General features: G+C 40.2%; 3 protein-coding genes across 3 annotated transcripts; 1 reads left to right on the forward strand and 2 right to left on the reverse strand.

The window, feature by feature from the left end:
* The first annotated feature begins 3 nt into the window (after positions 1-3).
* Positions 4-4,082, forward strand: tmem263 (transmembrane protein 263). Its single transcript, XM_084734937.1, has 3 exons — positions 4-276; positions 1,831-1,901; positions 3,468-4,082. The coding sequence occupies exons 2-3, from the start codon at positions 1,835-1,837 to the stop codon at positions 3,767-3,769; spliced, it is 369 nt and encodes a 122-aa protein (XP_084591063.1). The 5' UTR covers positions 4-276; positions 1,831-1,834; the 3' UTR covers positions 3,770-4,082.
* A 4,158-nt stretch (positions 4,083-8,240) lies between these two features.
* On the reverse strand, positions 8,241-11,807 carry LOC146316378 (zona pellucida sperm-binding protein 4-like). Its single transcript, XM_084734840.1, has 8 exons — positions 11,132-11,807; positions 10,490-10,674; positions 10,295-10,392; positions 10,053-10,213; positions 9,791-9,983; positions 8,568-8,712; positions 8,410-8,485; positions 8,241-8,329 (listed from the first exon to the last, which is right to left on the reverse strand). Exons 1-8 carry the CDS (start codon positions 11,805-11,807, stop codon positions 8,241-8,243), a joined length of 1,623 nt encoding a protein of 540 aa, XP_084590966.1.
* A 3,883-nt stretch (positions 11,808-15,690) lies between these two features.
* On the reverse strand, positions 15,691-20,344 carry LOC146316379 (zona pellucida sperm-binding protein 4-like). The gene is made up of 10 exons (XM_084734839.1): positions 20,108-20,344; positions 19,466-20,032; positions 18,160-18,346; positions 17,562-17,746; positions 17,380-17,477; positions 17,133-17,293; positions 16,849-17,041; positions 16,531-16,669; positions 16,362-16,437; positions 15,691-16,281 (listed from the first exon to the last, which is right to left on the reverse strand). Exons 1-10 carry the CDS (start codon positions 20,273-20,275, stop codon positions 16,190-16,192), a joined length of 1,866 nt encoding a protein of 621 aa, XP_084590965.1. The 5' UTR covers positions 20,276-20,344; the 3' UTR covers positions 15,691-16,189.
* Positions 20,345-20,823: the final 479 nt, after the last annotated feature.

The following is a 20,823-nucleotide window of genomic DNA, read 5'->3' on the forward strand; positions in this document are numbered from 1 at the left end:
GTTGCTTTTGTCCAGACAATAATAACCAGTTTAATTTGCATGCATGTGGTATTTGTAAAGGCAGCCAGCAGCTGGAGCTCCAGCCTGCGGACAGTTTGTACCTCTGTGTGTTTTTCATGGGTGGAGACTGAGGTCCTCCTCCAAAATATCAGTCAGACAACACAAGCTACATTATTACAGGCCGTAGACCCTGAACGTTACCTGGGTCAGTTAGTTTAAAGTCCCGCACATACCGCACAGTAACATTGGACCAATTTGGTAACGTTACAAGACAAGGTAAGTGCTGAATTAGCTGTTTGGGAGGTTCAGTTTGTGTAGTCAGCCATGAGAACTTCTGCAGCACCGCCAGCATTAGTTGTGATCATAAAAGTGAGCCATTTTTATCTCATCTACCAGCTTCAAGGCAAACTCCCTCGACCATTGCTATCACCGGGACAGATATATCGATGCGATGCTAATCAATATCGATGAATTTACGGAGGAAAAACACGTTAAAGTGATGTTTAGTGTTTCGGGGCTGACGTGTCTGCTTGGATGTCTCAGCTAACGTTAACTTATGACGTCTAAAGACAAAAACAGCCATATGGACGAGACAGTTAATTAAATGCAAAGTTTAAATATTTCTGCCTTTTAAAAGTGAGAGAGTAACAATTTAAAGTTAAGGAAGAATAGATATTTTTTTAACTTTTACGTAAGCATCCGCGGCTGTCGTTTTTTTTTTTTCACCGCTTGTAGGTTAACGTACGCTGTTAACGTAAACTCAGCCTTCCGCGAAACAAATGCTAATATATGTCAGTTTACGTAATATACGCAGCATTGGTTTTTTTACATTGTACGTAAGGCCTTCAGCCTACTACTTTTAATATATCTAATTTGAAACCCGACCAGGATACACAGGGCGATAGTGTTTATTACTGAATTGACACCACAGCTGGCAGACGCGTGCTGTTAATAACGCCTTTGTTTTAGCAGAGTTCATTGAAGGGGCCTTAACTTTTACCAACCCCCCAAAACAGCTGTCTCAGACTGGAACAGCCAGGTAAACTTAAGTAATGTGGGTGACATCTTTTTGACACCATGTCTGCTTTGGGGGATGTGGACTTGTTTTATGGTAGTCATATTTTAATTTAGTTTGACAAAAACTCAGTGAACTAAGACGTCATCTTTTTTGATCCACCTGTTTTATCATCTTTGGCAAATTCCTCATACATAAAATGAAATGAACCATAGAACTTATATTCGCTTGTTTTAGGTTTAGAAATTCTGTCCTTGTCAACTATTTTCACTTCGTTGACCAGATCTGTGGCAGACTGAACAGGTCTGCCTTGTTTTAGGATCAGCAGCACACCCAAAGCAAGCTCCTTTATTTTCTGTGTGTTTTTACTGCAGCTCCATTCCTAACTATTGACATTTCAGCTAAGGCTTTCTCTCAAGACTGGCACTCATTTTGTAGCATATACTGTATGTAGCCTTGTCAAAATCACAGTATAAAACACAAAGCAACCGATTTGCACACCAGGTAGAGCCTGGTATTCCTCTCTGTAATAATTTCCAAATTTTAAGAGATAAAAACCCATGAAGTCAAGCACTTTTTTCCTGCTTTTGCCCTTTAACACACAAGACAGGAATAACCACAGAAAAAAACATGCAACAACAAGTACAGGCACAGATCTCTAACAGCATTTTCATAATAGAAATTACACAAGGATGCCAGGAGGAAAGCTATGTGCGGTAGCAGCATTAATCTCTGCGTCTAGTTCCATACATTGTAGATGTGTGTTGATGATATGTCACTGTCTGCTTTGATGATTGGGTCATTTATTTTCCCAGAGAGATGAATGAGGCGGAGCAGGTGCCCGAGGACATGCCTGCATACCTCAGTGATGAGCCAGCACCTACAGGTAAGTAAAGTTGCAAGTATCCAGTGAGAGATTTCTGTTGTTTCATCTTAGTGTGTTCGAAGGTGTCAGATCATGTTGTTGCTCTACTTTTAGGTAAAGAAATAGATGTGGGACAAAACATGGGGAAAAAAAATATGGATTTTACATTATGGTTTCTGCAGTAATCAGCTAGCATGATTGTAAACGTGTAGATTCAATAGGTGATGATGATGGCACAAGCGGAAATGTTGCTGTGTGTATGTTGCAAATAATGTAGTCTCACTGTTTAATTTCAGTTGCCCATAAAATGAAATTCTAATTAAACATAAAGGGAGTCGATTAATTGATTTAGATGATTTTTTTTTAAAGTAATATTTAATCTAAAACTCCCAACCTCTCTCTGGTTGCAGATTATCAGATTTTTCTTTGTTTGATATAATTGTAAACAGATTATCTTTTTAATGTTGGTTGGACAAAACAAGTGAAGACTTCACCTTGAGCTCTGTGAGACTTTGGTGGACATTTTTTCACTGACACTCCATAGACTAAGCAACTACTCAATTAATGCCAAAAATAACAGATGAATCGACATCAGTCAGTAATCAGCCATTGTGTCATGGTCGGTCAGTGTCATAATTTTGTACACCATCATTGCATGTTATTATGGCTGACATATATATATATATGTCAGCCATAATATATATATATGTATATATGTGTGTGTGTGTGTGTGTGTGTGTGTGTGTGTGTGTGTGTGTGTGTGTGTGTGTGTGTGTGTATATATATTTTAATTTTTATTTAGACTTATGCACACTTATGCACAAAAATATTCAAGGCTGTGGTTTCTCAAAAATAATGGCATCATATACATCCACATTGAAAGTCCCCAGTCAAATAAAAATACCCTAAAAGAAACAAAGGTTCACCAAATTTACAATGCCTTATCACATTGGTAATCCAAAATAAATAATTACAGGAGCTCATCCATTTTTAAACCATGTCTGTCTGTACATGAATTTTTGCATTTATTCTTTACATTAAGCTAAGCTTTTTCCATTAAGGACACTTTAATTAACCTGTTTTACCATTGATGTAAGTGATGTGGTTACAGTCAAGATAAAGATTTTTTTTTCTTCCACCAATAAAAGTATGTACAAGAAGGAAACTTCTTTTTCATCCATAGCTCCATCAATATGTTATTGTATTCAAAACGACAGGTTTGTCTGTATGAATCTCTTCTCAGTAAGACTTCAGAATTGTATTGTTTTTTTGCAATTCCCCCATTATGAATGAATCCACTGTGATGATTATGTATTTTTGTCTTAGAGCTGAAAGGATGTGTTATTTATTAATTAGCTGATCAGCAGAAAAGGAATCCGTAACTATTTTCATAATAGATTAATCAAGTAACTTTTCAAGAAAATGCCAAATGCTCCACCGGCTTAAATGTGAGAATTAGCTACTTTTTCTTTTTCTTACATTATGAAAATGCACACTCACTGCTTTTCTCTGATGTTTATCTATAGATTTTTGTTATTTGGCAGTTATTTATTGAATCTTGAAATGTTTTTTTTTTTTTTAAATCAGACAACAACAAGGACCACCCACAGAAACAGCCGGGCATGTTTGGCAGGGTGGCGGGGGGCTTGTACAGTGCCACCACGGGAGCTTTAGGAGCGACAGTGAGCGGCGTTTCCTGGATAGGAGGAAAGGGCCTGGATCTCACAAAAACCACCGTCAGCTCTGTAGCCGCTGTGCCTGGGATCGGAGTGGGTCTGGTTAAAGGAGGAGTCTCTGCTGTAGTTGGAGGAGTGACTGCTGTTGGATCTGCAGTGGTCAGTAAAGTTCCCATAGGAGGAGGATGCAAAAAGAAGGACAAGTCTGACTGACGTGGAGACTGACACAAAGGAGGTGTATGGCTCGCACTGTGTTTGTCTGTTTTTGGCATTCATGAGCAGGACAAGAGCAACTGAGGACTCAAAAGTTTAGTGTTTGACAGTTTGGTGAGGGTTCTGGGCTTTGTTTTTTCTTGTTCTTTCTTTTTTTTTTTTTTTTTTGATTGTCGGGAAGAACCTGCAAATCAAGAACTAACAAAGACTCTCCTGCCCTGTTGTTAAAGGAAAACGCATCAAAACATTATCACATGTGCCTGAAATTTTTCCAATAAAATGTTCCTGTTTCCTTTTTGATAATAAGCCACAACACCGTTTTCACTCTTAAATTGGTGACATTAGCTAACTTCAGTTTCAGAGGAGAAAAGCTCAGAATGTAAATACACTTCCACTCCAAATTCCACTTGCAAGACAATCGGTGATCAGTGATGATCTATAACTGACATGGAGGTGTTTCCTGGGAGTTGGAAGTATTTCACTGTCAGCTGATTAAAGATGTGATTTGAAAAGTACAGTCCAGTTTATCTCAACCCCTTGCTGGCTGTGGACTATGGATATTTCACTTGTCACATCACCCTCTGGTGGTTATATATATATATATATATACTCACCTCAGTGGAAAGGAACTTCTAGTTTTGATACAGAATCTGAATTATTTCAATAAATAGTGTGAATGTTTTGATTTTATATGTTAGACTTCTTTTGAGTAAATCTATATTTTGATAGCTGGCATGTTCATTGGTGTCATTCACAAATCAAGTACATGATATTTGTAACATCTCTCCTTGGAAAAATGAAGCCGCCAATTTGGATACAGAAGTTCATAATGGCATGAATCTCTCCCACTCGACCAAACCATGACACACTCCTTCATGTGCTTACCGTTTTTACGGTTGTAGGAATCTGATTGCTGGATTTCTTGACATTACATTCAGAATTTCATGTGTCAAGTGCATTTTTAAGCTGACAAATCTGTAAAAGAACACTTAATAAAAAAAGGTCTTTTTTGTAAATCTACCTTTGCCTGTAAAATGCCATTCAAGCCTTGTATGATGCAAAAGGAAGGTTTCAAAGCTTTTGTCTTGTAAGTGTTGGAGAGTGTTTTGGAAGTTTGCTGAACAATGAGAATTTATTAAAACGTCAATATTCTGAACTTGTTTAAATAAAACATGCTGAAGGTTGTCTATATATTGTTTCATCAGTTGAAGTATTCATCAGTTGAAACATTCAGTATATAAACTAAAACTGTTTTAAATAACCATCACATTAAAGCATTCAGTGCATTTGTAAATATTTAATATACAAAATATATAGATTTTGAGTCTTTTATGTTTTGCTGTGGTTTAGGAGAGTGGAAGTAATGGTGCAAACAGTGGAACTTAATTACTTTATTTTTCCAATCAATACAAAACCACACAGATTTGATCATTTTCTGTAGTTCATTAACTGTATAACCATAAGATCAATCAATCAATCAATCAATCAAGTAATGTAAAACTTCATGAACAAGCTCTGCAGAACAATATCTGGCCTTTGGATCACACCAGTCAGAGAAGGACTTGTTCAATCCTAAAAAGTTTCAATTCACTATTACATAAAGATGCACACAGCTGATCTTTGTGATGCTGTATTTAGTATATTAGATACTGAATAAAGAACACTGAAATGAAGTACAATTTGTTTTAAAGGGGCACCATTGTTATATGCCCTGTTAAAATACCAAATATCATTAAAGCTGCAGAAATGGTGGAAAATTGCATTTAACACTAAAAAGTAAAAGATATAACCCTTTTACATTGCCTATTGTGGCTGTGGTGGAAGAACCTATGGTCTTTCATATTGAGGAGGAGGTTGGACCGGTGGCATTTGAGGAACCTTCGACAGTGATGGTTGTTGGACCTGCGGCATTTGAGGAACCTTCTGCGGTGGTGGTTGTTGGACCTGCGGCATTTGAGGATACTGAGGAACCTTTGGCGGTGGTGGTTGTTGGACCTGTGGCATTTGCATAATCCTCAGCGGTGGTGGTTGTTGGACCTGCAGCATTTGAGGATACTGAGGAGCCTTTGGCGGTGGAGGAGGTTGATAGGCCTGTGGTCCTTGAGGAGGTGGAGCACCCTTTAGTGACCAGCCCTGAGCTTCTACTTCTGTCCCAACTAAGCACCATAGCAGTGCTAGTGCCACCAAAGAGGTGAAACTCCAGTCCTTTGCCATGATTCAACAGCAGTCTGACCTGGTCAGTCCCCAAGTTTACCACTTATGTGTGCTGCCACATTTATATGCCACTAGACATGAAAATCCCACCTCAGAGGTTCAATCACAACCAATCACAGTTTTCCAGCTATCCACTTAAAAGCTTCAGGGGTGTATTATACAATGTGTTTTTTTTACATTATTCAGGTGAATGATTTTAAGCTGTTTGTTTAAGCTGTTTGGGACAAGGGGGTGAAACACGTGTCCTGTCAGATCAGGGCACTGGGGTGGATGACAATTTGACATAAAAGTATCTATTGACAGGTCAAATGTTTGGGTCACAAAAGCCTTCATTAAAGGTCATTATGGCCCCAGACGTTTATCACCAGATGTTTATTTTGCTAGCGCACAGTGCACAGGATTTAGATGTGGTTTAGTTAGCAGTTTGTCTTAAATATATAACTAAAAAAAAATCTGAGGTTTATACATATAAGCCAAACTGCCCTTCAATTTATTTGCTGTTGCAAAGCAGACAGTTTCAAAGAAAATATCTTTGCTAAGGCATGTTTTACTGAAAATGATCACTGAGCCTTCCCAGCTTGCTAGATGTTGTTTTCACCATTAACAGTGGAATGTAGTATCCTAAACTGCTATAACTCCAGCAAGCAGTTAGCCTGCGCTTGAGGAATGTCTATTTTAGGAACATCTTTGCAAACTGATTAGAAAGATTTCAGTGGTTAATTTATGGAGGCTTGCCAACCTAGACTTCTCCAACTAATTCTGGTTTAATAGGGTAGAGAAGTAATATATGTCTTGCCCCTTTGCTGTTTAAACATTTGCTTATTTTGATAGATTTGTTCCCTTGAAACCCCTTGTCTACTATATCATGCACATGTCTCCAAAAATGTGTTTTTGGTTTATACATTATAAACATGCATATTTTGTACATGAATTAATTTATGTGAATTGTGATAACACAATTGAAATAACTATTTTTGACATACGAAAGTGTAGCCTGCCTAACCCTGATGTGAGTATAGAAGAGTCAGCAGACACGACAAGAAAATGCTTCATGTTAAAATGTTGGGATTTCATAAATACAAATGGCTGTCTGCTGACCAAAGTGACACAAACACAGCACTGGTTAGATTACCTGAACTTTAAAAGATCAATTTGGCATTTCTAAAGACTTAATTCACATCACATCAAGACAATTAGGTAAAATGGAATAGCTACTATTTATCATTTACAGTCAACATTTATTGAAAATTGTATTGTATTTTGTTAAGAGTCATTTTAAAACCACAAGTTAAAGCGACAGTTCATCTCACAATCAAAAATACATATTTTTTTCTCTGGCCTGTTTTGCTGTTAGTTGCTGAGTTTTGGGGGTATCAGCCACAGAGATGACTGACTTCTCTCAGATATAATGGAACCAGAATGCAGATGACTTGTGGAGCTCAAAGTTAAAATATATATATATATATACATACATACACATTTGGAAAAACTCAACAGCAATGTCTTCCAGAAATCATGACCCTTGTTGTGAGCAGTTTCATGTAGGAACTGTTCTCTTTTTACAGAACTACACCTGCAACAGCGCAGAAGGAAGAGTACATCTACTTATGGACAAGAGATCCAGAACATCCTGCACTGTCACAACCACAAGCCTCTCATCCATGAGTAGATGCATGCATCCTTCTGCATGGTGATACAGTTGGTGGATGGTAAAAAGAAAATAGTTCCTACATGAGACTGCTCACAACAAGGTTGGTATATTATCTTCAGTAACATGGCCATTACCTCTGGAAAGAGATATTGCTGTTCAAATGTATTTTTGGTGCTTTGAGCACCACATGCTGAGCCCAGAAGAGTTCCATTATATTCTCTCTACACTTGATATCTCCAAAACTCAGCAACTCACGCCAAAACAATCTAGATGAATAAATATCACACCAGGTAGGAGAAAAAAAAATGTATTTTTCACTTTGGAGTCTTTAAATCTTACTGCCAAATGTTCCTGTTTGTTAGAATACCAATAACATTAAATATATATAGTATACACAAACATAATCAGAAAGTATTTACAGAACATCAAAGACATTTTTTTAACACAGATTTGATACGTTGGGGATCCATTTCATTCTGGCTGCAGCACACTTTTGGCTCTTTAGACTATATTTCTGTTTTATTTCACACCACTAATAATTGAACAATGTTAATATTACAAATCTTTTACTAAACATTCTCAGCCAAATTCTTGAGTCTGTGACTTTTACTGCTCAGCTGTAAACATCAGAGGTCCAGAAGAAGCCACAACCTTGGGCTCAGTTGTCTTCTGCTCCACAGTCTTGACATCTCTCTCTACAGAAAGACATACAAACATGGTCAGATTTAAGTGCATGTTGCTCCTGAAATCTGCAGGTTATGAATTCATTTCTTACTCATTCTGGAGCATGATGGTTCACAGTTGCGACCCGGTGCAGCTGCACAAACTGCTGTGCTGCAGTGAATGTACACCTGAACAAGGAAAACAGTGTTGGCAGAGCAATATGAAAATATTTTGTTGAAGCAGTGTCTCATCAATGGATCTATTCATTACCTGATTCTTTGTGGGTTCCATTGAATTGGGGTCCACAAAGGCAAACATTTTGAAAATGAAACGCCTGTAGTGGCTTGGGAACTCCACACCAGTGACGGGGACTGGGACCAATGAGGATAAGTATGGATCATCCCTGTATGGACACCTGGATGGAGGAAGAGGATGCAATTAAATAAAACTGAATAAGGAAGTCAGGGTTTCCACTGCAGCCTAGTGATGCATCAACATTGCAGATTTTATCAGTTGTTATTACACAGCTTTGTCAAATACTCAATTCTGATTGGTCAACTGTAGCATTCTAAGCCCTGTTATTTGTGTATAGTAGACTGTTGCTATGAAGAACATACTATGGATGCAGTTCTCATCATGCACTCCAGAGGAGAAACAACATCATTTTTAATCCATAAAATCATTTTTAAATGAATTCATTCAATATTTTGTATGAAATTGGGGGGGGGGGGGGGGGGGTTGTCTTCACATCAGGGTCCTGTCTGGCTTTACTTTGCAATAATGACTTGCTCACTGTACATTATCCCTTACATATTAGGTTATTCGTGTTATTTTGTTTTGACATATATTTTGGCCAAAAAGTAAGAAGAAATTGCAGTACAGAAACACCAAAGAGGGCAGGAGAGAAAATTGAAAGTATTGTGATATTTTGTGTGGCAATACTATGTTGATACATGGACACCAAGTATCAGTCTTTTATAACATAAATTGTTAATATTACAAATGTTAATGACATTTTTTGGTATTAGAATAATAAAATCAAAGGATTTTTCAGTCCAGTAGGTGGTGCTTTTTTCAGGTCAGGTCAGCAGAGTTCACTGTCAGAGGGATTGGTAGGTTTTTACGACAGTGTTAATTCAGTCTGTCTGCAATAAAAATGACTGAAATTAGATGAAAACAACTGAAAATGTTTTCAATGTAATAGCAATACTCAGTGTATTGCAAAATGTTTAAAATCACAGTTATATCATATTGTTACTTAAGTATCATGATAACATCATATTGTGGGGCCTCTTGTGATTCCCACCCCTAACAAAGACATGTTTGAGGTTCAGTTCTCTCAGTGAGCAGACCTGACAGCAATGTTAACTTTAACTAAGATCCAACATGATGAAAATTGGTGTTTTTAGTTACCCATCTTCTTGATAGAAGAGTAAACCCTGACAAAAATTGAACATGTTATAAAAACAGTGTAATTTCATGATTTTAGTTACCCATCGATCAGAATGTCCCACTGGGGTAGACTGTGTGGGTTGGGGCTTGTGGTTGTCCAACAGCGACCAAGAGTCAGGACAAGCATGGGATCTATCTTTTCGAGGAGCTGAACCTCCACGTACACAGGGTCCCTCAGTACTTTGGTCACAGGATAGTCTGCCTCCGTGTAGTAAGAGCTGTAGGCCACATCCACTGTGAGAGCAGAGATACCAGTTGGTAAGCATTAAAAAAACGATCACTGCCAGGTTAACATACACTTACCTTCATTACAACCCTTTGTCATGCATTGTCCATTAGCCAACCTCATGTGTACGTTGATTGGTCCCAGAGCAGCGACTGGTAGGGGGAGGTCTTGTCCTGGCGACACTTCTACAACCAGAGTTTCAACAGAGGTACCGGTGTACCTACACTGGAAAAGTAATCTGAAAAAGAGAACTGGTGTTATGTGTCTTGGTCAGAACTCTTATTTTGATACTACTGGCATCTTAAATAATATCACCTACTCAAAGCTGCTGTCTCTGGTAATGACACCATCAGACCCAATTCCAACTTCAAATGAGGAAGACATCCTGTTCTCATAGATTATAACACCAGGCTCCTCCTACGAAAAAAACAAGGGGAAAAAAAATGCCCGTTGGCAAAACAATCTTTCAGAATTGTCTTTATTGATTTTAAAATAGAGAAAACCAACATCTTACCATGACCAGAGAGCCACAGGCAGTAACAGGAAATTGGTAGATGGCAAACGCTGAATTAGAGTCAACATGTGTACAGCCTTGACCTTCTCCCAGCAGTGAGATGGACTCGAGGTCAATGTTGGGCAAAGTGGCATCTCTGGCCACTACCACGATGAACTGGGCATCCTTGGTGCACTGAACGGTCACTGGTGCAATAAAAACAGGCATTATAGATTGAAGGATTAGATTTTACAGACCAAAGAAAATGTAACAAGACTACGAGTCCACAGCCTTTACTTCAGGGGTTACTTAGAATACAGCTGTGCCATTAGCTAAATGCTAACACATTGGCATCTTGGCCTCATTATGAGCATTAGGATGCACAATATGTGGGCTGTGGTGAAAAGGTACTACCACGATGAACTGGGCATCCTTGGTGCACTGAACGGTCACTGGTGCAATAAAATTTGATAGGTTAAAAGATCAGATTTTATTGAGTAAATGTAAAAAGCAAAAAAATGCATGACACCTCTTTAAGAAAAGATTATTCTTCCAGTATAGTCATGCTTTAACTTTTAGCATCCTCCACCAGTGTTCACGTAGTCAGTAGAAGGCAACCGGGAAAAAGTTGTATGAGAAGAGCAGTCTTTTTTACAAACTCACCTGCCTTTCCAAAGTAGCATTGTTGGCCATCAAAGCAGCAGTTTATGGCTTCACATCCAGCAGCAGAGATATCAGGACCTCCACATGGGACTCTCACGTTTCCTGAAACCTCACAGTTCTGCACAGTAGGTTGCTTAGCCCAACCTGGCTTGTAAATGGAAGGTGTCTGTGGCACCTGAGGACGCTGCGGTCGCTGCCATTGAGGGGTCTGTGGTTCCTGAGGATGATCCTGGATCGCTGATACGTACTGAGGAAACTTTGGCGGTGTAGCTGGTTGGGCCTTTGGCGGTTGAGGATATTGAGGAAGCTTTGGCGGTTGAGCTGGCTGGACTTTTGGTGGCTGAGGTTGCTGAGGAAGCTTTGGTGCTTGAGGTCGTGGAAGGACCTGTGGTGGCTGAGGTGGCTGAGGAAGCTTTGGTGCTTGAGGGCGTGGAAGGACCTGTGGTGGCTGAGGTGGCTGAGGAAGCTTTGGTGCTTGAGGTCGTGGAAGGACCTGTGGTGGCTGAGGTGGCTGAGGAAGCTTTGGCAGTGTAACTGGTGGGACCTTTGGTTGGTGTGGAGCACCTTTTGATGCAGGATTCTGCCAGCGTTGGTCCTGAGCTTCAACCGTTGTCCCAGCTAAGCACCATAGCAGTGCTAGTGCCACTAAAGAGGTGACACTATAGTGCTTTGCCATGGTTCAACAGCAGTCTGACCTGGACAGTCCCTCTTTAGTGTATGCTGTCACATTTATATGTGATTAAAAGCCCCACCTCTGAGGTCAAATCACCACCAATCACAGCTTCCTAGCTTTGCAATAGCCACTCAAAAGCCTCGGTGGGTGTATTATATAAGTTCTTTTTTAAACATTATTCAGATGATGGATGATTTAATAAGCTGTTTGACAAGCTCACCAGATACGTTGTATGGGTTGGAAAAGGGGATGATACACATCCTATCAGTTCAGGTCACTGGGGTGGGTGACAGTTTGACATTAAAGTATTTATTTACAAGTCCAACATTTGGGTCACAAAAACCTTTAATAGAGGTCTCTGTGGCCCCAGACTTTATTTGTCACCAAATGTTTACTTTGCTATAGCAAACATATTGATCTTGTCCCTGAATCTGTTACAAAGTTTGTCATAATATGCATTTAGCACAAACTAGGTTGTCTATATATTTGCCTTGCTGCTGTATAGCCTATTATGAACATATTCATTATTACTACCATTATTTAAACACAACCACATTGCAGTTTCCCAAACCGAGAGCTTTAAATCATCTGCAAGCATCATGTCAGGATCAATATATCTTTAAGTCTCTAAAGAGTTTTCTAGATATGACTCTAAACAGTATTAAAGGCATTTTATTATCTATTTATTATAACTGCCAGTAGTACTGTGATGGTGCATGACAGTGTAGTGTCAGCCAAATGTTTGAAAAATGTTGCGCTCCAGTCTGTTATCGTGCTGTAGACCTCTCATTTTGTGTAATTAAAAAATCATTATTATATTATCAGTGGTGTAATGTAATAATGATCATAGTATAATGTATTGGAAATACTTGCCATTCAGTTAATTAACTGAATGAATTTGAAAACTAACTTTATACTTGACCCATATTTTACTGAGTCTGTATTCTTTTTAACCCAAAATCTGAATACTTCGCTGCGTGGACCTGATTTATCGAATAATATTTGTGATGATTTAGATGGGATATTTTGAACATAGGAGAGGATTTTTAAGCACATACATTTTATTTTACAAGCAAATTTAATGTGTAAACTTTTCACTTCAGACAGGTATTTTTTCCACTGCTTTTAAGACTGTCATGGTTACGCCTCTTTTGAAACAAAATAATTTAGATGCCTTTGTAATTAACAACTATAGACCAGTGTCCAATCTGCAATTTTTAAGTAAAATTTTATAGAAGCTTGTTTTTAATAATTTAAATCATTTTATGATCTCCCACAATATATTGAAAAATACCAGTCTGGCTTTCGAGCCAGTTACAGCACAGAGACAGCACTGGTCAAGGTTGTTAATGAACTGAGGTCAAATATGGATTTGAAAAAACTCCCTGTATTAATACTACTCGATCTTACTGCAGCCTTTGATGCAGTCGACCACTCGGTTCTTTTAGACAGATTATTTAATCTGGTTGGCTTCTCTGGTACTGTTTTTAACTGGTTTAAATCTTATCTTTCTGACAGAGAATTTTATGTAACAATGGATGAATGTTCATCAGAAAGCTATAAAATGGATTGTGGTGTCCTCAAGGTTCAATTTTAGGTCCAGCACTTTTTAATTTTTACATGCTGCCACTTGGAAACGTCATCAGGAGGCACGGCATCAATTTCCATAGTTATGCTGATGACACTCAGCTGTATATCGCTGTGTCTCTTGATGACCTGGGACCAACTGATGCTCTTTTTAACTTTATTTTTGATATCAAGTCTTCAACTCAGCCAGGACAAAACCAAGGTCTTAATTTGGTCCTATATTGGTCCTGAAGCTCAGAGAGAGAAACTTAATGTTAAACCACAAGCTCTGGAGTTATAATTGATTTGAATCTTATCTTTAAACCCCATATAAGAAGTATAACCAAAACTGGATTTTATCACCTTACAACAGTACAACCGTTTCTTTCCCAAGCCAACATAGAGACACTGACGCATGCTTTTATTACCTGCAGAACTGACTATTGCAATGCTCTACTTTGTGGTCTTACAAAGAAAAATATTGCTCAGTCACAGTTACTACAAAACTCAGCTGCATGTGTGCTGATGAGGACCAGAAAGAGAGCACACATTACACCAAATTTAAAGTCTCTGCACTGGCTTCCTGTGTGCTTCAGAACTGATTTTAAGATCCTTTTATTGGTTTATAAAGCTCTTAACGGTCTTAGGCCTACCTATTTATCGGAGTTGCTTTTATTGTATGAACCATCTAGAACCCTCAGGTCTTCTGGTAGTGGCCTTTTCATAATCCCCAAAGTTGGAACAAAACCCATGGCAAGGCATCCTTTTAATACTATGGTCCACATCTGTGCTCAAGTATACTAACCAACCTTAACATGGTAAGGTAATGTTACTGCATATCTGGAAGAAGTTAGTTAGCTAATACCAAATATTTCTGAGTGCAAGCTAAAAAAATAATAATGAAATTTCAACATATGTGTCTCCATGCTGTGTCTTTTTTGTATTATGAGCTGGTCCACCAACACCGTTTTCATGGCAGCCATATTGATATGAAACAGTGGGGTAAACACAGGTGTTACTGATGATACTAATTCCACTAATTACACGTCACCGTCATGGCCCATGTATGGGCCGCAGCCCACACTTTGGGAATCGCTGTTCTATGTGTAAGGCTCATCTAAAAAAGGTGGTATTCATGACATCATAAGTGCAAATTTTCTGAAAGCTCTGCATTCTCAAGTTCTTTACACAACTTCCCGAGTCATAAGCACAAATTCACAAGTTTCATTTGAAGACAGTGTTAGAAAGGGTCGGTTAAGGTCACATTCAAGCCTTTCCAGTGAGCCGGTATCCACAATAGCAGCACCTTGACTCTGTCTGGCCTAAATGGAAGTGAACCTTTATTAGTATTATAGGTATGTTTCCCCCAATATTTCATGTCAAAATGGCTGCCCTAAAAAACATCTATTTACAGTTGGGACAACAGCTTCCTTACTGATTTCACCAGCTCAACTGGGCTCAGGTGATTCAACGTAACTGTAAATAATCTCAGTTCAAGGTCTGCTTAATTGAAGTACACTGTCCTAAAAATGTCAGTGATAACACATCTTGAAGATACTTTAAGTTCCTGTAGGGATCCTTTTAACTGCAGATTAAAACAATCAATGGGAAATAATTTAGTGAATGAAATCATAGTGTTTACAGTGGCCAATTCTTCTGAGATCATTCTGGGAATAGACCTGATACATTTTTAATACATTTTAACCTCAATAGCATTACAGCTAATCAGGTCCCTGTTATTAATGAAAAGAAAACACAAGTCAGCATTTCTGCATAGTTACACAGCTCTGTTTGATCTTTAAACAACTCTCTCCCTATGCTGAAAAACACAGACAGATTGTGGCGGTGACCATGTCATGTCAAAACAAATCCTGGAGCTTCTCCACAGAAAGTGAGTTCTTCACAGGATCAGGGGTAGAAAGTAACTGGAGGATGAAATTAAGTACATTTGCTTAAGTACTGTATTTTAAGTATTTTTATTTTGCACTACAGCAGTACAGCTCTACACAACAACCTTTTAGAGAGAAGCACTGTACTGTTTATTCCACTACATGATGATGGCATGAATTGTGAGTGAAAGTATTAAATTTTGAGGACTTAATTCTCGTGCCAAGGCAGGGCAGTTAGGTCTGAGAGAACACTTGTGACTCAATACAGTAAACATTTTGACAAAAACATGAGTTATGAATTGCTTTATTTACATCTTTTACTGTTTTGTAAGCTGATCATGATCAACAAAATTCAGTATCAGCACTCCATGTTTATTAGAATGTCACTGGTTCCAGAAAAAAAAGGTCATGCACTACAGTTTCATCCCATCTGTTAGTGTAATAACTTCTCATTTACACTTCTCAAGATAAGTAATGCTTTCAGACCCATTTAAATGCAACTTGGAATATCCCTGATTTACCAATAACAAGGTACTCCTGTGCTGTCTAAGCCAGCCAATATCTTTACAGATCTTAAAATGCATTTTATTTATTAATCTATTTTTTGAGACAGAAAACAAACAATCGCTGAGAAAACAATAGAAACACTCTTAATACAGAGCAATCCAATTCAACTGTACCACTAAATACAGCTTCAAACATTACCAGTTAAATCGACAACTCAGTGACACGGTGTCAACAAAATATTTGGTTATAGTCGATGCAAACATGACTGCAGTAATTTGGGGATTGTCCTGCAGCACACCTTTGACTCTTTACTAATGTTTTTGCAGATGTTCCAAATATGTGCATTGTCATTTTCATTTACCACTGAACAATGTTAATGTTCCAAATCTTTTACTAAATGTTCTCAACTCAACACTGTGCTGTTTACTGCTCGGGTTGGCTCATGATCACAGGTCCGGAAGAAACCACAACCTTGGGCTCAACTGTCTTCTGCTCCACAGCCTGGACATCTCTCTCTACAGAAGGACATACAAACATGGTCAGATTTAAGTGCATATTGCTCCTTAATTTTGCAAATTAGAAATTCATCTCTTACTCATTCTGTGGCATGATGGTTCACAGTTGTGACCCGGTGCAGCAGCGCAAACTGCTGTACTGCAGTGAATGTACACCTGAACAAGGATGGAACAAGGAAAATAGTGTTGGCAGAGCAATACAAAAATATTTTGTTGCAGCGGTTTCTCATTAGTTGATATATTTATTACCTGTTCCCTCATGGGTTCCATTGAATTGGGGTCCACAAAGGTGAACATCTTAAACAAGAAACGCTTGTAATGACCAGGCAAGTCCACACCAGTGACTGGAACCAGTGAAGACAAGTAGCGATCATCCATGTATGGACACCTGGGTGGAGAGCAAATCAGGTCAATGCAGTGACACATTAAAAACACTTATGATCTCAGTGTTGTTATTGCTTTAATTTTCTTATTCTCTATTCCTCTGGAGCAGAATTGACAGAAGTGTAAACCCTGACAAAAATTGAACATGTTATAAAAACAGTGTAATTTCATGATTTTAGTTACCCATCGATCAGAATGTCCCACTGGGGTAGACTGTGTGGGTTGGGGCTTGTGGTTGTCCAACAGCGACCAAGAGTCAGGACAAGCATGGGATCTATCTTTTCGAGGAGCTGAACCTCCACGTACACAGGGTCCCTCAGTACTTTGGTCACAGGATAGTCTGCCTCCGTGTAGTAAGAGCTGTAGGCCACATCCACTGTGAGAGCAGAGATACCAGTCAGTAAGACAGCCAGCATTAAAAAAATTACCAAAAATCCAGCAACGCTGCCAGGTTAACATACACTTACCTTCATTACAACCCTTTGTCGTGCATTGTCCATTAGCCAACCTCATGTGTACGTTGATTGGTCCCAGAGCAGCGACTGGTAGGGGGAGGTCTTGTCCTGGCGACACTTCTACAACCAGAGTTTCAACAGAAATGCCAGTGTACCTACACTGGAAAAGTAATCTGAAAAATGGAAGAGGTGTTATGCTTCTTGGTCATAACTTTCATTTCTGACACAACAAACATCTTTTTAAACAATGATCTCCTACTCATAGGTGCTGTCCCTGGTAATGTCCCCATAAGGCCCAACTCCAACTTCAAATGAGGAAGACATCCTGTTCTCATAGATTATAACACCAGGCTCCTCCTACGAAAAAAAATGGGCCGTTGGCATAACAATCTTTCAGAATTGTCTTTATTGGTTTTAAAATAGAGAAAACCAACATCTTACCATGACCAGAGAGCCACAGGCAGTAACAGGAAATTGGTAGATGGCAAACGCTGAATTAGAGTCAACATGTGTACAGCCTTGACCTTCTCCCAGCAGTGAGATGGACTCGAGGTCAATGTTGGGCAAAGTGGCATCTCTGGCCACTACCACGATGAACTGGGCATCCTTGGTGCACTGAACGGTCACTGGTGCAATAAAAACAGGCATTATAGATTGAAGGATTAGATTTTACAGACCAAAGAAAATGTAACAAGACTACGAGTCCACAGCCTTTACTTCAGGGGTTACTTAGAATACAGCTGTGCCATTAGCTAAATGCTAACACATTGGCATCTTGGCCTCATTATGAGCATTAGGATGCACAATATGTGGGCTGTGGTGAAAAGGTGTGTATAAGTGTTCGATACCCAAATATTGATTAAAATTATAGCAAACACTTGACAAAAATTGATAGTATGATAAATAAACTTTTTACCATTCAATAGGGATCGTTTCAGCAGTTAAGCAAAATCTTCCATGATGACACAATGCAGTATTTACTCAATACAGCTAGAAAAGGATATTTGGCGACCAATAACAGCCTTGTCAAAAAACTCACCTGCTTTTCCAAAGTAGCACTGTTGGCCATCAAAGCAGCAGCTAATTGCTTCACATTCAGCAGCAGTGATAGAAGGACCTCCACATGGGACTCTCTGGCTCCCAGACACTTCACAAGTCTGGACGGGAGATGGCTGTGGTACCTGTGGTGATGTAGGTTGCTGCGGTTGTTTTGGTTGATATGGTTGCTCTGGTTGCTGTGGTCGATATGGTTGCTGTGGTTGCTGTGGTTGATAGGGTTGATGTGGTTGCTGTGGTTGATAGGGCTGATAGGGTTGATGTGGTTGCTGTGGTTGATAGGGCTGATATGTTCGCTTTGGCTCCTGTGGTTCCTGTGAATGAGGAACCTGTGGCTCTTCGGGAGACTGATACTCATAAAATGTTCGAGGATATACAGGAAACTTTTGAGGATATTTAGGAATCTGTGGTCGTGGAGGAGCGTGGACCTGTGGCCTCTCAGGATATTTAGGAGCTTGTGGTGGAGGAGCTTGGACCTGTGATGTTGGATAATATTTAGGAGCCTGTGGTGGAGGAGCTTGGACCTGTGGCCTCTCGGGATATTTAGGAGCCTGTGGTGGAGGAGCTTGGACCTGTGATGTTGGATAATATTTAGGAGCCTGTGGTGGAGGAGCTTGGACCTGTGATGTTGGATAATATTTAGGAGCCTGTGGTGGAGGAGCTTGGACCTGTGGCCTCTCAGGATATTTAGGAGCCTGTGGTGGAGGAGCTTGGACCTGTGGCCTCTCGGGATATTTAGGAGCCTGTGGTGGTGGAGGAGCTTGGACCTGTGGCCTCTCGGGATATTTAGGAGCCTGTGGTGGAGGAGCTTGGACCTGTGATGTTGGATAATATTTAGGAGCCTGTGGTGGAGGAGCTTGGACCTGTGGCCTCTCGGGATATTTAGGAGCCTGTGGTGGAGGAGCTTGGACCTGTGGCCTCTCGGGATATTTAGGAGCCTGTGGTGGAGGAGCTTGGACCTGTGATGTTGGATAATATTTAGGAGCCTGTGGTGGAGGAGCTTGGACCTGTGGCCTCTCGGGATATTTAGGAGCCTGTGGTGGAGGAGCTTGGACCTGTGGCCTCTCGGGATATTTAGGAGCCTGTGGTGGAGGAGCTTGGACCTGTGGCCTCTCGGGATATTTAGGCGCCTGTGGTGGAGGAGCTTGGACCTGTGGCCTCTCGGGATATTTAGGAGCCTGTGGTGGAGGAGCTTGGACCTGTGGCCTCTCGGGATATTTAGGAGCCTGTGGTGGAGGAGCTTGGACCTGTGGCCTCTCGGGATATTTAGGAGCCTGTGGTGGAGGAGCTTGGACCTGTGGCCTCTCGGGATATTTAGGAGCCTGTGGTGGAGGAGCTTGGACCTGTGGCCTCTCAGGATATTTAGGAGCCTGTGGTGGTGGAGGAGCTTGGACCTGTGGCCTCTCAGGATATTTAGGAGCCTGTGGTGGTGGAGGAGCTTGGACCTGTGATGTTGGATAATATTTAGGAGCTTGTGGTGGAGGAGCTTGGACCTGTGGCCTCTCAGGATATTCAGGAGCCTGTGGTGGTGGAGGAGCTTGGACCTGTGATGTTGGATAATATTTAGGAGCTTGTGGTGGAGGAGCTTGGACCTGTGGCCTCTCAGGATATTTAGGAGCCTGTGGTGGAGGAGCTTGGACCTGTGATGTTGGATAATATTTTGGAGCCTGTGGTGGCAGTTGGGTCTTCGGGGGTTGAGGATATTGTGGCTGTGGTGGAAGAACCTGTGGTCTTTCATATTGAGGAGTCTTTGCTGGCTGAGGAGGTTGCGGAGGAGGTTGGACCGGTGGCGTTTGAGAGTATTGAGGCGTCTTTGGGGGTGGTGGTGGTTGTTGGACCTGCGGCATTTGAGGAACCTTCGGCTGTGGTGGTGGTTGGACCTGTGTCGTTTGACGGTACTGAGGAACATTCTGCGGTGGTGGTTGTTGGACCTGTGGCATTTGAGGAACCTTCGATGGTGGAGGAGGTTGATAGACCTGTCGTTCTTGAGGAGGTGGAGCACCCTTTAGTGACCAGCCCTGAGCTTCTACCTCTGTCCCAACTAAGCACCATAGCAGTGCTAGTGCCACCAAAGAGGTGAAACTCCAGTCCTTTGCCATGATTCAACAGCAGTCTGACCTGGTCAGTCCCCAAGTGTACCACTTATGTGCGCTGCCACATTTATATGCCACTAGACATGAAAATCCCACCTCAGAGGTTCAATCACAACCAATCACAGTTTTCCAGCTATCCACTTAAAAGCTTCAGGGGTGTATTATACAATGTGTTTTTTTTACATTATTCAGGTGAATGATTTTAAGCTGTTTGTTTAAGCTGTTTGGGACAAGGGGGTGAAACACGTGTCCTGTCAGATCAGGTCACTGGGGTGGATGACAATTTGACATAAAAGTATCTATTGACAGGTCAAATGTTTGGGTCACAAAAGCCTTCATTAAAGGTCATTATGGCCCCAGACGTTTATCACCAGATGTTTATTTTGCTAGCGCACAGTGCACAGGATTTAGATGTGGTTTAGTTAGCAGTTTGTCTTAAATATATAACTAAAAAAAAATCTGAGGTTTATACATATAAGCCAAACTGCCCTTCAATTTATTTGCTGTTGCAAAGCAGACAGTTTCAAAGAAAATATCTTTGCTAAGGCATGTTT

This window comes from Lutjanus erythropterus, chromosome 13, assembly GCF_056507025.1.
Source record: "Lutjanus erythropterus isolate fLutEry1 chromosome 13, fLutEry1.hap2, whole genome shotgun sequence".
NCBI classification, from domain to species: domain Eukaryota; kingdom Metazoa; phylum Chordata; class Actinopteri; order Lutjaniformes; family Lutjanidae; genus Lutjanus; species Lutjanus erythropterus.